The sequence below is a fragment of the Natator depressus genome, chromosome 5 (assembly GCF_965152275.1).
Source record: "Natator depressus isolate rNatDep1 chromosome 5, rNatDep2.hap1, whole genome shotgun sequence".
Lineage (NCBI taxonomy): Eukaryota > Metazoa > Chordata > Testudines > Cheloniidae > Natator > Natator depressus.
The window spans coordinates 58,842,430-58,859,553 of record NC_134238.1 but is presented as its reverse complement, the minus strand read 5'-3'; the positions used below and the strand labels follow the sequence as shown (position 1 = coordinate 58,859,553).

The 17,124-nt window shown below is 36.7% G+C and overlaps 1 protein-coding gene across 1 annotated transcript in view; it reads left to right on the top strand.

The window, feature by feature from the left end:
* ARB2A (ARB2 cotranscriptional regulator A) overlaps nt 1-17,124 on the top strand; it is a 313,359-nt gene that overhangs the window by 180,351 nt on the left and 115,884 nt on the right. The window contains exon 7 of the mRNA XM_074952851.1: nt 3,005-3,124. Coding sequence (XP_074808952.1) covers nt 3,005-3,124 — 120 coding nt within the window. The remainder of the gene's footprint in view (nt 1-3,004; nt 3,125-17,124) is intronic.

Below are 17,124 nucleotides of genomic sequence, written 5' to 3'. Positions count from 1 at the left end.
CTTTTTCCAGTCATTCGGAACCTCCCCCAATTGCCACGAATTTTCAAATGGCTCTGCAATCACAACAGCCAACTCCCTCAGCACCCTTGCATGCATTAGATCTGGACCCATGGACTTGTGCATGTCCAGCTTTTCTAAATAGTCCTAGTCCTTTTCTAATAGTCTAAATAGACCAGCTTCAAAGTAAAATTATTCTCATACCTATTGTAAAGAAATAGCTTTCACTTTAAAATATATCACTTCATTCAATAGCGTTCCCCTGTCCCTGATCCTCTTTTTATGCTATCTGTGGGTTAGCAGTGTCTACAGAACAATACAATGTATTTTGCATTCATGTATGTAGTGTTGTTGTATCCTTGTTGATTCCAGGATATTAGAGAGACAAGGTGTGTGAGATAATATCTTTTGTTGGACTAACTTCTGTTGGCGAGAGAGACAAGCTTTCGAGCTCCACATTCTAGCACTTCACCTTGAAGGGTCCCTTAGAATATGTTCTAACCATTTATGCTAAACTATTGGTTCAATCCTGTATTTAGCTGTGACCCTTGAGTACCTTTCCCAGACCTGATGAAGAGCTCTATGTAGCTCGAAAGCTTGTCTCATTCACTAACAGAAGTTGGTCCAATAAAAGATGTTACCTCATCCACTTTGTCTCTCTGTTTTACACTAAGGCACTTTAACAATAAAAAAGAAAAACAGAAGTTATAGTCCAAAGTAACTAATTTTAGACAGACCCTCTTTTTGCTTTTGTATATAAAAAATAATCTTGAATTGAATCTTCATGCTGGAATGTATGAAATCGAACAGTTAATTATTTGGTTTATCGGACTGTTGGTTTTGCTTTAATCAGTGGGAGTTATTTGTAGATTTCTAGACTCTCACTTGATTTCTGGATCCTTTGAAAGCTTCCAGCTGTAGTCCTAAGATTGTATGCTTTTGCCCTAATGGTACACAGAATAATAAAAATGGGATGCACTGGGATTTGACGCACAGTTTTTAACTAAAAATAACTGATCCTTCTTTCCCTTTGTCAGAGCTCAGAACTTGGTTAAATTGCTTTTACAATTATTAATTTTATTCTTGATTAAAAACTAACTCTAAGTCTCATTCACTTGACTAAGGAAAACTCCTTAGCTATTATTATTTTATTGTATTGTGTTATTTATAGTACCATAGCTCCTAAACTTTTCCTAGAGAAAACCTTTTGTTTCAACATTTTTCTTCTATAGCAATCCCAGTTAAAACATACATAACTCCCCTTAATTAACCTCCAGACCATACTGCTCTATTTTATCTTAAACAAATCTCTAGAGAGGAAAAGTGATTCATTTGCAAGCCTCTGCTTTGCTAATAGAAGCAAAAACACATTCCAGTCTGTCTTTACTTGGACCCAGATCATGTATTTGGATTCAAGTGGTCGGAGTCTTGTATCTTCATGTTCAAATTGGAGAACCAGGGTTGAAAGACAGAAAATATCCCTTCCCTTGCATGGAGATGAACGCAGCTCTTGATACCTAATAGGTTGACACTTCATTGTGTCATTGAGAGTCAGCCAATCAATAATAAGAATCTGCCCAGGTCTAAGGAACTTTGTGGCTGTTTTGAAAATTTGATAAATATTTCCTATCCTGTTACCAGTCCGACCTTGTATATTAAAAGGTAGGAGTAAAGCTTTGTTCTCGGTTTCCGCTAGTTAAAACAACAGCAGATAAAAGTTTCAAAATTGTCCATGTGATTTAGGAGCCTAATTGCTTTATTCCAAAGTGATTTAGACACTTGGGACCCTAAGTCTCATTGGGACATAGGCTCCTAAGATGCCTACATCATTTTTGAAAAAGGGACTTAAGCTCATTTTTGAAAATTTTACAGTCTATCTACAATTTATATGAATAATTAACGTTAAAATCTTTAGAATCCTATGGCTACCTGTTGTCCTCACTGCTGTTTACTTACTTGTGATTTTTATATCACTTATTAATGACTTTTCAACTAAGGAAGTGCTGCTTAGTATCAGGCATTTCATGTTCATTACATTAATACTTGATTAAGAGGTACTAATACTAAGAGATAAGTGAGGCTCAGAGAGATTAAATACCTTGCTGATAGGCACATAGAAAGTTAGTAACAGAGGTAGGAATGTACAGCGTAGATATTCTGATCACCAGTCCTTTTGTTTTAACTAGTAGGGGAGAGCAAATTCTCTAACTCCCAGGCCCCAAAATAATGAGTATTACTAGAAAATGGTCAAGGCCTGCTCTATCTGCATTGTATATTAGCTTGTAATTGCAAAATAACATAGAATAAGTATGGTTTAAAAATTCAGCTAGGTCATTATGGAATTAGACCATATCCTTTATTGTTAGAACATGTAGATGTATCGCAGCAGTGGAAAAAATACTAGAGAGTGAGATGAAGCTTCTGTTTTATTATTGTTCTTATTCTCTTTGTTGGATTAAGTCTTAACTTCATACAAACAAAAACTTTTTAGTGAACAAATATTTGATGCAAAGTTGTCAAAAGCTTGAATCTGATCAGCATCTCTGGCCTACTGGGTGACTTTGGGCCAGTCAAGTCATTCTTTGCTTCCGTTTCCCCATCTGTAAAATGGGGATGACGACACTGACCTCCTTTGTTAAAGAGCTTTGAGATCTACTGATGAAAAGCGTATATAAGAACTAAATATTATTATTGTTGTTCTGTATTAAATTTGCGTGAGGCTATTTAGCTGAAATGCCATTATAGTGCTTAGACTTCCTGTAACTGCACACTCTTTTGTTTACATTCAAAGAAAGCAGATTTTTGCAGTCTTTAAATCACATTCTCAGGGTTGTTTTGTTTTGATTTTTTTTAAAACAAGGATGAATCAATGAATTTTTGTGACACTAGCACAAATGTATTTGTGGTTTCTTTGAACAAAACCTTTTAACAACTAGGAATATGTTGCCTGTAGACAAAACTGTCAGTTTGCAAAAGATTATAGTGAATAATATACTTCTCTGTGTAGGATAATGGCTCTCCTGAAGAACATGCAATTTATGTGTGGGACCACTTTATTGCCGAGTCAGCAGCTGAAAACGTATTTTTTGTCGCTCACAGTTATGGTGGACTTGCATTCGTAGAGTTGGTAAGTGTTGACTTTTCCATTGCCCTATTTGCTGAGGGCTTTCACATATCTGAAGAAGTTAAATTTAATGTTCTCTTTCCAAAGAGGGTGGACAATTTAGAACTCTAAACAGCTTTTCACATGGTATGTTTAGGTTTTAAAAAAAAAATTAAAAACACTGTTTTTTCCTCTGTTGATTATTTACTGAATTAGAAGTCAGTCACATAGGGCTTCATGCTTATAGAAGCCAGGGAAGCCCAAACCTGTGGATCCTAACTGGTGGTATGTATGCAAAAAAAGGGAGAATACAGCTTCTGTCGTGCTCTGTGAGTTCTGGGTTGGGGTTGAATACATGTAAGTACAATGTGTAATGCTCACTGGGTCAGTGTTGTTTTATATGATTTCCTCCAATGCAGTTTGGAACTCAAGTGAGGGAACTTGGAGGCACCTATTGACAGGGAAACTCATAGAGGACCTGATCCAAAGCCCATTAAAGTCACGGGAAAGACTTCTGTTGATTTCATTGGGCTCTGGATCAGTCGCAGTGTGAAGGAAGCACAGGAAAGAGTGTGGATGCAGATTTTGCCACTTCCATGGAAGGCAAACTTGCATATCACTTTCTATGAAAGCATTAGAAGGAAACTGCCTGTTTAAATTCACAGAATTTATAATGGCTCAATGGGACAACTCATGTGCATAAAATTAAGCATATAGATTAATGTGAGCAAGTTCAGGGCCAAAATGTTCAAGCAGTTTTGCACCTTGATTCAAAGCCACGGGAGGACATCACAATTGCACTACTGATAAGTTGGGTTGCTGTGTTTATGTAGTTAAAGTTTTTTGACTGTTTTGCTACTCTGGGAGAAAATAGATGTGTGAGCACCTCTGGTCAAGAGAAGAAATGCTTATATGATTCAAAGATTTTAACAGTTCTTGTTGATTTTTTTTCTATGGAAATTAAGGCTATTTCAGTTCTCTCATTGCTTCCACAATCTTTCTTGAAACAGTCTGTATGTGTGCACGTGTTGAAACCTGAGAATGATGTAGCTGATCTAATCCCACAAATGTTTTACAGTCCTGTCAGTAAATTGTACAAATTTACTTTTATTTCTCAAAACAAAATATATCAAGATACGGAGTTTTGTAGTTGTAAATTATCCTGTGTGTAACACATCTTGACTGTTCATTTTGACCTATAATTGCTGCTGCATAAACTGATTGTATAACGTGAGCTCTTTTCAATTATGTCATATGATTTGGATTCCTTATATACTGTAATAGTATGAAATATCTATTTCCTTTGCTTTTGTGAACTGTGAAGTTTCAAATGCTCAGATTGTTGGATTATCTTGGTGTGCTTAAATTTTGAAACTGAAATATCTGTAGAATTCAGTAGGTTTTGTCAAGTAATACTGTTTGGGTCACTGGATGCATACAAATATATTTTATGCACATTTTTGAGTAAGCATTTCTTAATATAAGAAGTCAGGAAATACAAAGTGTGTTTGATAATGTTGTTAAATTTGAATAAACAAAGCACTTACTTGAAGGTATTTCGGAATTTTAGTGAGTAAAGTTCTTTCTATCACATTTCAGTCAATGGCTTGAGATGGCGTGGGTAACAGATGACCAATGTGTCATTCCCATTTTGCCTGTTTCTCTCGTCACACTGGTGGATATTTCTCCACTTTTGTTCTAGTTTAATATGAAGCACACAGATGTTTCAGAACAAGACTTGACTTCTGACCTTGGGGCTTCTAGGGTCAGGGTGCTCAGGGCCTGTGAAATTATCACAAGCTGAGCTAAAGTTTTTCTCCATCACAGGAAGTAACCAGTGAGCAAGAAGTTAAAAAGGAGCTTTGTCATAGAGACAAGATGGTCTCAGTAAGGGTCAGCTTCTGTAGTCTGCGATCTCCACAGGAGGTGCATGCATGGGAGGAAGAATATAATATATAACTACTGGCACATCACATATCTGTCATGGAAAACTAGACCTGAAAAGTATATTTAATGTAATAGTCCTTATTTTTTTTTTAAAAAAATTGTGATTAACACCTATTTTTGCATTCACTGTTAAATAAATAAATCAGAAAACTTATTTTTATGTATTGGTTTTGTTGGCAGTAGACGTTTAGATTGGGGGTTGCCCTGAATTATAATAGAAACAAATATTGAACTACAATAATAAAGGTTTTATTTTTACCATAATATTAAGTGGTCAGATTTGCTTAATATTTTTGTTCTTTCCTTCCCTAGAAAATATTTTCGCTAAGAAAGTTTCAGCTTGTTTTTAAAAGAGATTTTTAGTAACTAGAAAAATGATGCTTCTAACCTTTTTGCTCTATCCATCCCCAAAATGGTATTCTGTAATCCTGAAGAGTAGCAATAAAGTAAATATAGTAGCTTGTGGAGAATTAATGTCCTAGAGAAAATATTCATATTCATTCTCTCTCTCTCTCTCTCTCTCTCTCTCACACACACACACGTACGTACGTACGTACGTACGTAAATACAGTAGTTATGTAGACTCCTTGTACGCTTCTCATCTGTTTTCATTCCCCTTGCAGAGGGCAACGTGAAACTTCTGTTTTTTACTTGGAATGTAGGGCCTTGCCTATGCCTTTTGCACCAGATTGTACCCACAGAGAGTAAAATAAACCACAGACTTTGAAATAAATGCCTTTTATACCTTGTGTTGGTATGCATGCAATGTATGCTGCTGAATGTGTTCTGATTGTTCACAATTATTTAATCACTGAAAATCTCTAGGTTTTCACTGCTTCCTTGGAGAATCCACTCTAAAAGTAACTGTCACTATAGAGTTAAAAGTCCAGAGACTTGACATTAAATGACAGTTAGATTGTGGCATTTAGTAACAGCCTATAGTGAAAGTAATGTAAAGCTGCTTTTTTCTCCAGAAGGAGCAGGAGGCATTCAGCCTTACCAAGGCAGAATATCTTCAGGCACAAACTGGTTGCACCCTGTAACACGTTTAGCTGGTACAGCCAGCCAGCTCTGTTCCATTTACTTCCCCCATGCACACTCCTGTTGGGTGACTTACTTCGGGATGGAAGCATTTTGGTAGCAGTCTCTGTGCTCCGCAAAGTGCTGGGGCAACAACTATGGCCAGCCCTCATGAAGTCTGAACAAAAAGGGGGAGCATCATTATTCAGTTGCCATTACTCTGTAGCTGTATAAGGTCTAGCTCACAGTCTAGCTTTTAATTTTGATTTTTGGTTGCCAAAGCAAAAAATCAAGATGTGATTTGCAAGATACTTATCTAACCAAGTTAAACTTCCCTAAAATTTTCTAATATTTGTCACAAGGTACATTATGGTATTTTTATTGTTGTCCCAAACTTTTGCCTTTGTATGCACATGTAGGTGTTGATGTTTGAGATGTTAAGGAAAACAGAGTAAGTCTGCAACATCATGCTTGAATGTACAGAAACGGTTATCCTGTTACTGCAGCATAGGCACCCAATTCCTCTACCTTACTTGGTCACAATTACAAGGGAAATCATTGAAAGTGATTTAGCATGTGTGGGAAGTAAAGTTTCACCAATAAGTGTAATTAGTTATATTGTTTATAGTTTGAATTACAAGTAAGAATCATAAGACTACTACTAAAATGTATCTTAACATTTACTAATTAAAAATTTGTATAGTTGTAGTTTGAAATTAAATGTGCAGCAAACAGATGTCTAAAAAGTAAATTATTTTTTAAATATACAGTACTAAAAATAGTTGTAGGTCATGGTCTTTTCCTAATTACTGATTTTGAAAACTCAAAACCTGATTCATGAACATATATTATCAATCTTCTGTTATCCAACGCACAGTATATTTCAGCTGGGGATTTATTTTCCAAAGCAGCTTGCTGTACTTGATGGTAAACAATAGAATTTGCGCAACTCCTATGAAATTTAATAGAAAGTGAGATTTTTAAGTTGGAATCCTTTTATGTGTGGTCAGTGAAAAGAAAAAGACCTGCCACTGAGTCTTTCTGCCAGTTTTGTGGTGATACAATTTTACTTCATGTTATGAGAATGTTTTTCTGTCCCCTGTTCCTGTATCCACACATGTGTGAAGATCCACACATGTGTGAAGCCCTGAATGTGCAGTTGGATCCATGTAGTTGGATCCTTGTGCCTATGTGGACCCCCTGGGCCACCCTTGCAGATCCAATTACAGGACTGGGGCCTAACTGCGTATGCAGGAGAAAACAAATTCAGACAGACTAGTTTTCTGGTATCACTTTTAAAACAAATGCATTTCTATGCTTTTACCCTTACTGGGTGACAACTGCTCATATTTCAGAATCTCCAAAAGAATTGCCAGTCCCAGACTTTCAAAATCATTAATCAAGCCCCTCAAAATCAAGAGTTTGGCTTACAAATCATGAGATATTTTTAAATGATCATTTTGGGCTTCTTTTTTATTTGCCTTCTGCTTTTTGAACCTTTGTGATTCATATTGTCAAGTTTTTTACCACAATACCGAATGCTAGAAACTTCCTTTTTTGTTTTTAAATAAATCAATTCAGCTTTAAGAAAAACACCAGATAGCACAAGACTTGTGATAAACTTGTGAGAGATGGCAACGTTATCTCAAATTTTCAGTGTTTGCTGTTGCAATGATTGTTCATCAGAGAGCAATCAGGGAATTAAACTTTGGTACATCAGCAAAGGAAAAGTAGTTGAACTGTCTTTTATTTAGATGAAAAACCACCCAACCCATTGTAGTCTTTGACTAAAGCGTTGTATGTATGTATTGATATTAAGTTGTAGATAACACACAGATTTTACCTATAGATTGTTAAAATAATTTTAAAGACATAGTAAAAAGCTGTAAAGTGCTGATGAGGTCAACATATTACATGAGTAGTTGAATTGCTAAACATACTGTAGAGTGCTGTGCTTTTCATACGATAATCTTCCATTGAAAAGTGTTTAGACTCAGATTCAGAAAAAATTACTATAGTTTGATTATATTAAACCGCAGTCCACTGAAATTGCAATATCTGCATTCTTAGGCATATTTTATCTTTACATCAGCTTCCTGCTTCTGTTTTTCCTCTGCTTTCCCATTATTTATGAGTCAATGGAAAGGAGACTTTGAATCTGTTTGTGCTGTACTAACAAGCGTTATTAAACTCTGTGTCCTTAAAATATATAGGTCAGATTCTCACCTGGCATAAATCAGCATAGCTCCATTGAAGTCAACCTGCTTTATTTCTTCAATTTGAAATCATTTTAAGGCCTTGATCCTGTAATATGATCCATATGAGTGGACACTGTGCCCTTGCAGAGCCCCCTTGACCTCAGTGGGACTCTGTGTCGGCAGATTGCAGATTGGGAGCTTTAGTGGTTGTGCTGTTAAACTGTTTCTGGCTTTTTGCGATCACCAAGACCAGTAAGGGGCTCAGTCATGGCCTGGCCTGTAACCTAGAGTACCCTTATGTTGTGCATCTTTAGTTCAGAGCCCAGACATCAGTAGCCAATCCACAAGCACACCCTGGCTTTCACCAGCCTAGTTACTCAGTTAGCACAACAGAGGCTTGCTTGGAGTAAAAATAAATAATAGGTTTATTTAATAGAAAAATTAATAGATTCAAAGATAAGAGTAAGGGAGAGCAAACATATGTAGGTTACACAGAAAATAACCTAAAGATGCAGCTTCAGCCTTTAAGCTTTCAGATTAGGTAAATCTCTTTTCTAATACAAGTTACCTATTGCCTCTGAACAGTTTCCCAGCATACCTGCTGACCTAGAGGGGATCCAGTGTTTCATGGACCCCAGCACCTGCCAAGTGACGGTCCCTCAGTTTCTGGATGAAGACCAGTCTGTTTGAAGCCTTTTAAAGGGCTTTTTCCTCTCCTTTTTTTCTCTCTCTGACTATAGTGACTCATGGTTATTCAGGGTGGGGAGAATCTAGCTGGGATGTCTCCATGTCTTCCCATTAACTCTAATGGTCCATCATTTGTCTTTTCCTGAGCTGTACAGTGCTACGTGCTTGGCGGTAGTCTTGTCTGGCTGAGGAGGCAGCCCCTCCTTGCTTGATTGCACCACCAATTATGAGCACAAAAATACATAAATCCCTAACCACGGTCTGTATACATATCTCATAATGATCATTAAGTTAGAACACTATGAGCTTTCATACTCAACATATTTTTATTGCACAATAATATGGTATACAATCAGCTGATTCAACCACTTATTCTGTGGGGTTCAAACCCCCTGTTCTCCCCTTGGGGTATGTGGACCTTGATTGTCCCACTGTGGCTAATTTATCATTAATTGAAACTTTATTATTTAATGTCCATTAAATTTGCTTTTTAAATTAAACACAATCTGAGCAACAAGTAATAATTATACATGGGATACTGTCTATACATGATGCTTCCCTCCTCTGCCTAATCCATAATGGATCCTCTCTTGAGGTGTAGCAGAGGGTACCCAGAATCTGTTGGTTGTTTTGGAATGGGTTTTAACATAAATCATAGAGGTGGGAAAGCACAAGGAGTACAAATTGAAGGAGGAGAAGAGTAGCACTACTGGCAGGCCAGGTGACTGGTTGCTTCTCCTTTAACAGCTGCATGGGAATCCGCTGAAGAGACTATAGTGTCCCAGATCAACCATAGCTAGGACACTGTCAACTCCCACAAAAGCAGCTTCCCCAACCTCTGTTGTTAACCAGGGTGCCAATCAGGACCTTGGAAATGGCAAAATTGAGCTCCAGGAAGGTCTTAATTTCCATTTAAAAACAAAACTTGATTGGGAGCTTATCATAGAGAAGTGTTCCATATTTCAAAAGTGTCAATAGGAAAAAGTAAAGCATACCCATGCTTTCATGTACTTGCAGCCATTAAATGGAATCAGAAGAAAAAGCATCCTTTAACAAATATTGAATTTTGATTAAAGTTAAGGAAAGCAGCATGGACTAGTGCAAGGGTCAGCAACCTTTGACATGTGGCCCATCAGGATAATCCGCTGGCAGGCCGCGAGACATTTTGTTTACATTGAGCATCCGCAGGCATGGCCGCCCGCAGCTCCCAGTGGCCACGGTTTGCTGTTCCTGATCAATGGGAGCCACAGGAAGAGGCGGCCCACCAACCAATGGGAGCTGCGGGAAGTGGTGGGCCGCAGGGACATGCTGGCCGCCGCTTCCTGCAGCTCCCATTGATCAGGAACAGCAAACTGTGGCCACTGGGAGCTGCCTGCGGATGGTCAGCATAAACAAAATGCTTCGCGGCCTGCCATCACAGACCCATGCTAGGTGCTATAAAAACAGATAGTGGGAAACAGTCCCTTTCCTTCAAGAGCTTATAGTCTAAAAAGACATGGTCTAAAGGGAGCAGATAAAGAGATGTGGGGGGAGGTTACAAAATACAAGTGAAGAGTTCATGGTATGATAGTCACATGTCTTGATTCACTTTTTGTTTTAATTTAAGTGCTATGAAATGTCGGCATCTGATTTTTTTTAGCTCAACATCAACCCTATCAATGTTGCTGTTGAACTGACAAAAGGGGTAACTACAATGCAAAGTGACAAATTTTTCTCCCTTTCCCAGGAGATGAGTGTGCTGCGTCTGCAAGAACTAGAATGAGGGATAGTCTTGAGTTTGGATCCCCACTTGCTAACTTCACCTAGATCAGTTGCCCAGCCTCTTGTTATTGTTTCCTCTTAATCATTTTCTTATTTAATGTCTGGTGCTTGAAACACTCAGCTGAATCCATATTCTGCAAATTTACAGCATTTGTGCACTTTACCAGGTTCTTTCAAGAGGAGAAGGGCAATGTTTCATGACTCAGAAATATGTACTGTATATTAATCATCTGCACTGCCATCATTAATATAGGTCTTAATGGCTAGTTCATTTTAATTTTCTAGTTTAAAACCAATGTTGGAATGCTAATTATATGATGTATATAGAATCAGAGCCTTGTGGACGATAGAGATGGAAAAGACTTGTTAGATCCTCTAGTCTAGCTACTTGCAAATACAGGTTTGTACTCTACAATACAGGGTTTGACAGTCCCAAGCAAAGAAAGTCCCACACTTCCCTTCAGAGACTTTTCCACCGCCTAATTGATCTTGTTAATTATATCTTTTCAGCATTTCACTCCACTATTCTTAATTTAACTTTGGCATACTACACTAAAAAATCCCTTTCACGCTATGGTATAAAAAATCTTTGAGATATTTGCCAACTTTATGCCTGGCCCCCTTAGCCAAACTGTATATAGTTCTCTCTTCTAATTTTTTCTTGTAAGTGTATTGCTTTCTTAACTTCTTAACCTCGTAAATATTTTTTCTGGTAATGTGCCCAGAATTTAACATGTTATTCTAGGGGCAGTCACAACAGTCATATCAAGAAGGACTATTATCTCTCAGTTCCACGTCACGACCTTTTTTATTTACACAGTCCAAAATTGCAGTGGACTTCTTTCCAAACTCATGTCTAAATTGCTGTCCACTGTCATCCCTATGTCCCTTTCAATATTTCTGCTTCCCAGATTTCTCATTCCCATAGAGTATACATGTATGAAATTATTTCCCCCCAGATTTGTATTTTTCCAAGTTAAATCTGGTTTTGTGGTTTTCTGCATATCTCTATGGACTTGATGCAAGAACTTCTGATTGAGGGTCTGTGGCCTGTGTTGTGCAAGAGGTCAGACTAGATTATCATAATGGCCCCTTCTGTCCTTAAAATCTATGACTCTTGGAAAGTTGTTCTATATTATTTTTATGCCTTTACTATTGTTGGCAGTTTCTCCCAATTTGTATCACCTTCACATTTCATTAATTCCAGATCTTTAATGAAGATGCTACATAAAACAAGATTTGACACCTGTATCTACAATACCTGACAGACACTTCCCACCTATTTGTTATTTTGCACTATTTTTTGCCAGTTTAATTTCTATATGACAGTGTATCAATCCAAGCCAGTTTGAATTTATTTTACATTTAAGATCCTGCGAGACACTACATCTGAATTCTTTACAAAAATGGAACTATATTGTATATACTATTTCTTTCCCATCATCCATTAATTCTGTAATTTTCTCAACAACAACATTTAAGTTTCTGTCAATACTTGCTCTTTATAACTATATATACTGCTTATTACTCATGGTCAGAGCTGAAATAAGGAATAGAAATTATAGATTCATGCACAAAACCCTGCTCCTGAAAATGTGATTAGAACAGAATCTCAGGTTTCATTTGGAGGGGAAAAATCTCTTTAAAAAAAAAAAAAAGTTGTGAATAAAACCTTGTACACATGAACTGAGAAAAACCAATGCAATGGTGTCTGCCTAAGTCTGCAGATAACCTGAAACAATTATTCATCGTGGTGTGAACGTTAATTCCAAGACCCACTGCTTTAGAAAGCTTTGCCAACGGCGTCTCAGCACAGTAGTCAATGTATGGCAGTAGGAGGGACAAGCAACAGGTCGAGTCCTCCTTCTACCGCCCAACCAAGCGGTAGATCAGGAAGTTCGAATCCCTTAATAGCTATAATGCATGTCATCTGGACTAGCTGTTTTGTGTATGTTCAGATTTGCTAAGTACTGTCTGACCCACTGTCAGAGGACAGGATACTGGGCTTGATGGACCTTTGGTCTGACCCAGTATGGCCATTCTTACGTTATGTTCTTATGACCTGCTCTTTTTCAATAGTTAACAGATTTTACCTTCCTTGTTGGTTGTTCGATTTTCTTTTCTGTTGGCACAGTTTGTGGCATTTAGCCATAGACCTCACGGAGTGGAACCACCATGATGGGAGCTCGTGTCTTAGCAATAATAATCCCTCCCTAATATTCATGAAATACAGGGAAATAAACACTTGGATAAGAGTACTTTGAAGAGCTCTTTGGGGGTGATTTGGGTAACAGTCCCTGCATTCCTTTGGGCATATAGACTGTGATTGTCTTTGGTCCCTGTGTGGGGTCTGCAAGGGCGTGTGAGGGCATCCCTCCTGCTTCATGTTCCCATGCAGGGACCAGGAATGATGTGGCTCTACTGTATCATTTTCTTGCTGAATACAGATTTAAGAAAGGCATTTAGTATCTCAGTAATGTTTGAATCGTCAGTAATTAATTTCTCTCCTCATCCATGAATATATGCTGTCATGGTTCCACTCTATTCTATCACACTATTTTTCCCTCTATCACAGGTAGTGGCTCCTCTTTTATATCAAGCCCCTGCATCTACTCTACCATGGCATTCAACTCTCTGCCTTCTTCTATTTTCTGCTACTTTCTACCTCCAAGCATTTTGTTTCCCGATTCTGTCTTTAACGAGGACTACTTTCAAACAGAGCCACTTTTACAGTTTTGCAGTTCAGCTCTGTGTGTTTTGACAATGTAATGACTCCTCCTATCTACCTTTTCTTTCTCTGCCAGTCTTGACCAAATTAAAATGTGGCTTTTTCTCAACTTTCTTCAGCTAAGTGTCTCAAAGACAGAAATACTGCTCTTTAGGAAGAGAACCGTTGTCAAATGTAACTCCAAATTCTCTATTTCCTTTCTTGAATTAGACCTCCTATTCACTTCTGCTATCCGTAACCTTGGCTTTATGCTTCACAATCAACTTTGCTCCTGTTGGCTGAACTGTCTTTCAGTGCTAAATTGTCAATGAACACTATTGCCTCAACTCCACTTTTGCTGAAAGCCTCTTGCATACATTCATCACTTCTCACCTGGACTATTGCAGCTTCCTCCTGTGTGGCCTCCCCAAGTCCTACATCTCCAGACTCTGGCATGTGCAGAATGATACTGCCTTGCATGAAATAAACATGTTCCATCACCTCCAATATCATACAGCTCTACTGGCTTTTCATCCAATTCAGGTTTAACTTCAGAATTGCCTTCCTTGATTTAGAACCTTCTATGCACTTGTTTCTTCCTAGTTTACTTAATTTCCTCAACTCTCCATCTGTTTCCAAATCTTATCAGCAAATATATCTTTTCTCCTCAACTCTTGCACTTCTTAATTTCTCTCTTCCTCTGCTGTTGGTTTTGGGTGCAGATTTTTAAAATGTTACTGCATAATTTGTGTGCACAGTCATGATAGTTGCATTTACAAATGGTCATTTAGGTATCTAATTTATTGTTTAAATGCTCAAATATGGGGGTTATCACTTTTTTTCATACATATTTTTAAAAAAATCTGAGCTTTTTATTTCACTTTGTAGATTTTGTTATTTAGTTCTGTAAAGTGGTTTGGGAAACAGTTTGCATTAAAGATGCTCTGAAATGTAATCATATCAATGGTATAAAAATATTTCTGTTCTTTATTAAATATATATTTACACACCTGGGAGGGGGAAGAAATGTAGGGATCTTGGATTTACGTAGATGAGAGAGAGGGAGAGCAAAAAATATTCATATGTATTCTATCATAATAGAGATTATAATACCTTTAGGTTTTATCAGGCAAATTAGGCTTTTTTAATTCTGTTCTTGAAAATAAAAACATTAAAAAATTAAGAAATGAAAGCTGGCTTACTATTATTTCATACTTTTTTTTGCTGTTTATCTGATTTGATCTTGTGCCCATAGACTTACACAAGTGTATTGTGTTACTGTTAATTTAAATGTTAATTATAATGAAAAGTATATGCTTGGCCTTTGTGTGGAACAGTAGAGATTTTATGAGACTTTAAGACCAGGTTTAGTAGATTAACCAAGGGAACTACAAGTTTAATAATATATTAGAAATTACAAATCCTGCTGGAGTAAGATTAATCTAACTAAACATACTACTCATGAGGACAACACTAACGTGGTAATATAAGAAACAGGTGATATTTATATTTTATCTTAGACTAAAGAAAGGAAAGTCCTAACAGACCTATGTTACACTGCTTTTTCAATATGTTATCAAAGTCTTTTAACATTGGTTGTATAGGTCATACTATTATTATTCATATTAAAAGTTGGTTTTGTAATACAGGAATTTAAAAACATGAAACTATCAAATATGAGTAATGTATTAGAAAAATTGTTGTAATAACAGAACTAAAATGATATTTTAATAACTGACAATATTTTGTAGAGTTATAGTTTTACTATAACTGTGTAAAATGATAAATAGCTTTAGCTTAATTACTGTTCTGTCTGTTCCCAGTTCCAGTGCAAATTAAAATCCGTGTTAAGCTTCAACTGTGCGGTATCAAGGTACAAGGTGCTCGAGTTTTTTACAAGCTTGATTAAGCCGTCTTATTTGCTTGTCGATATCTGGATTATATTTTGTCCTGGTGTGGCTCTTGCTGTTTGACAGCAATATTACGCCTTTGTTCTATGAAGTTAAGAGGTGATGGTGAGCCCTTAAAAAGCAGGGAATTTTAGGAGGGGGGAAAAAAAAGTCTGCTCTCCACAAAAATAGAAAATGAATAATGTTGGGAAATCACTCTTTACAAGTCTTCCTATGAAAACTTATTATTTTAGTATTTGTATATAGTTATCAAGTGCCCGGTGAGTCGATATGATCTTATGCACATTTTTGCAACTTTGCGTACCTTACCAAGTTGCATTTCAAGTTGAGAATATTTTCTAGAAATAGTAATACTGTATTTGTCCTTTTTTTGAGAGAGAGAGAAAGAAAGAGACACAGAGAGACACAGAAAGAGACAGAGAATACATCATAAAATCTTCAATTCCTTCTAAAAAATTATTCAGTACAGATGAGGTTATAAACTATCATTACAATATTCATTGACAGGATAGTTTTCAATCAACCTAATATAATTGTGACATTAGGTCTTCAATACTGTACTTCTTGTACATCGTGAACCTTCTATTATTTTTCTACCTCAGGAAGCAATCTACTAAACAGCATTTAAATACACCTTGATTTCTACCCTGTCAAATTAGCATGTTTGAATCTTAGCTTCCAGCATTTTAGCATGAGTTCACGGTTGCCAAAAGATATTAAAATACTGAAAGTTTGTTTTCACAAATTTAAAAGAATTGTTAAACTAACTCTGGTCAGTTTTCTCTCACGCTTTTACTTTTTCACTGTGCTGTGTTCAGACCTGGAAGATTTTTCAACCAGGTTGAAAATAACCTAGTTTAAGAGTTCACTGAAAATGTGAGGGATTCATCATATATTTACTGTCTGAGGCTGATATAGCTGTAAGGTTTTTCTGATCCCATTGATCTATTGCGCATGTTCCCTCCCTGGGTTGCAGGACGTGCTTCTATTTGCATAAGGCCCTGGGCAAGGTTCTTTCTTGCATTGATTGGCCTGTCCAAGGGAGCCTGATGTGTTCTTGCATTGATCACTTTGTCTTTTCTTGGAAGACAGTGTTACACTGAGTTCATCTCAAACATTCTAGGGAGAAGGTAAAACTTTACTGCAGATGTCTCAATTTTATTCAGATGTTCCTTTGTGTACAGGCCTTTTTTTCCAATATAAGTATCTTTTTCTTTTATTTTGGATATGCTTCTGCAATTAAAGTGCATTGTAAATTAGAATATATTGAAAAGGTATGTTAAATAAAATTGTCATATGTATACCACTTACGTCATATTATTTTTGTTTTAAAACAATGCCTTTAGCTCCCATCAAAAATCAAAACCATTCTCTTTAAAGATTTAGAAACTATAAACTTGGACATAAAGTAAGATTAGCTATGCTGTTATCTATGCTTAGATTATCATTTTTGCTTTGAAACTTGTAGTTTTTTTAGGTCTATGTAGTGGAGTTAATTTTCACTCTTATAAAAGCATAAAATTGTATCTCCTTTAGAATTAAAACTGTAGCTGGATATTGGTTTTCCAGAGCAATACCTCAGAATTAGTAATGAAGATCATGTTAAATTGTCAAATAAGGTGATGATTAATTAGTCATACGTTGATAAGAGGGGGAAATTATTTCAATCATGTCCTGATTTTTACAATAGTGGTATGTTATGGAGTGAGTTGAGAAATCTAGGTTTAAGAGCCAAGGCCTTACTTTTGAGAGAATGGAGCTTCTGAATGTTTCATATGTTAACACTCCTTATTG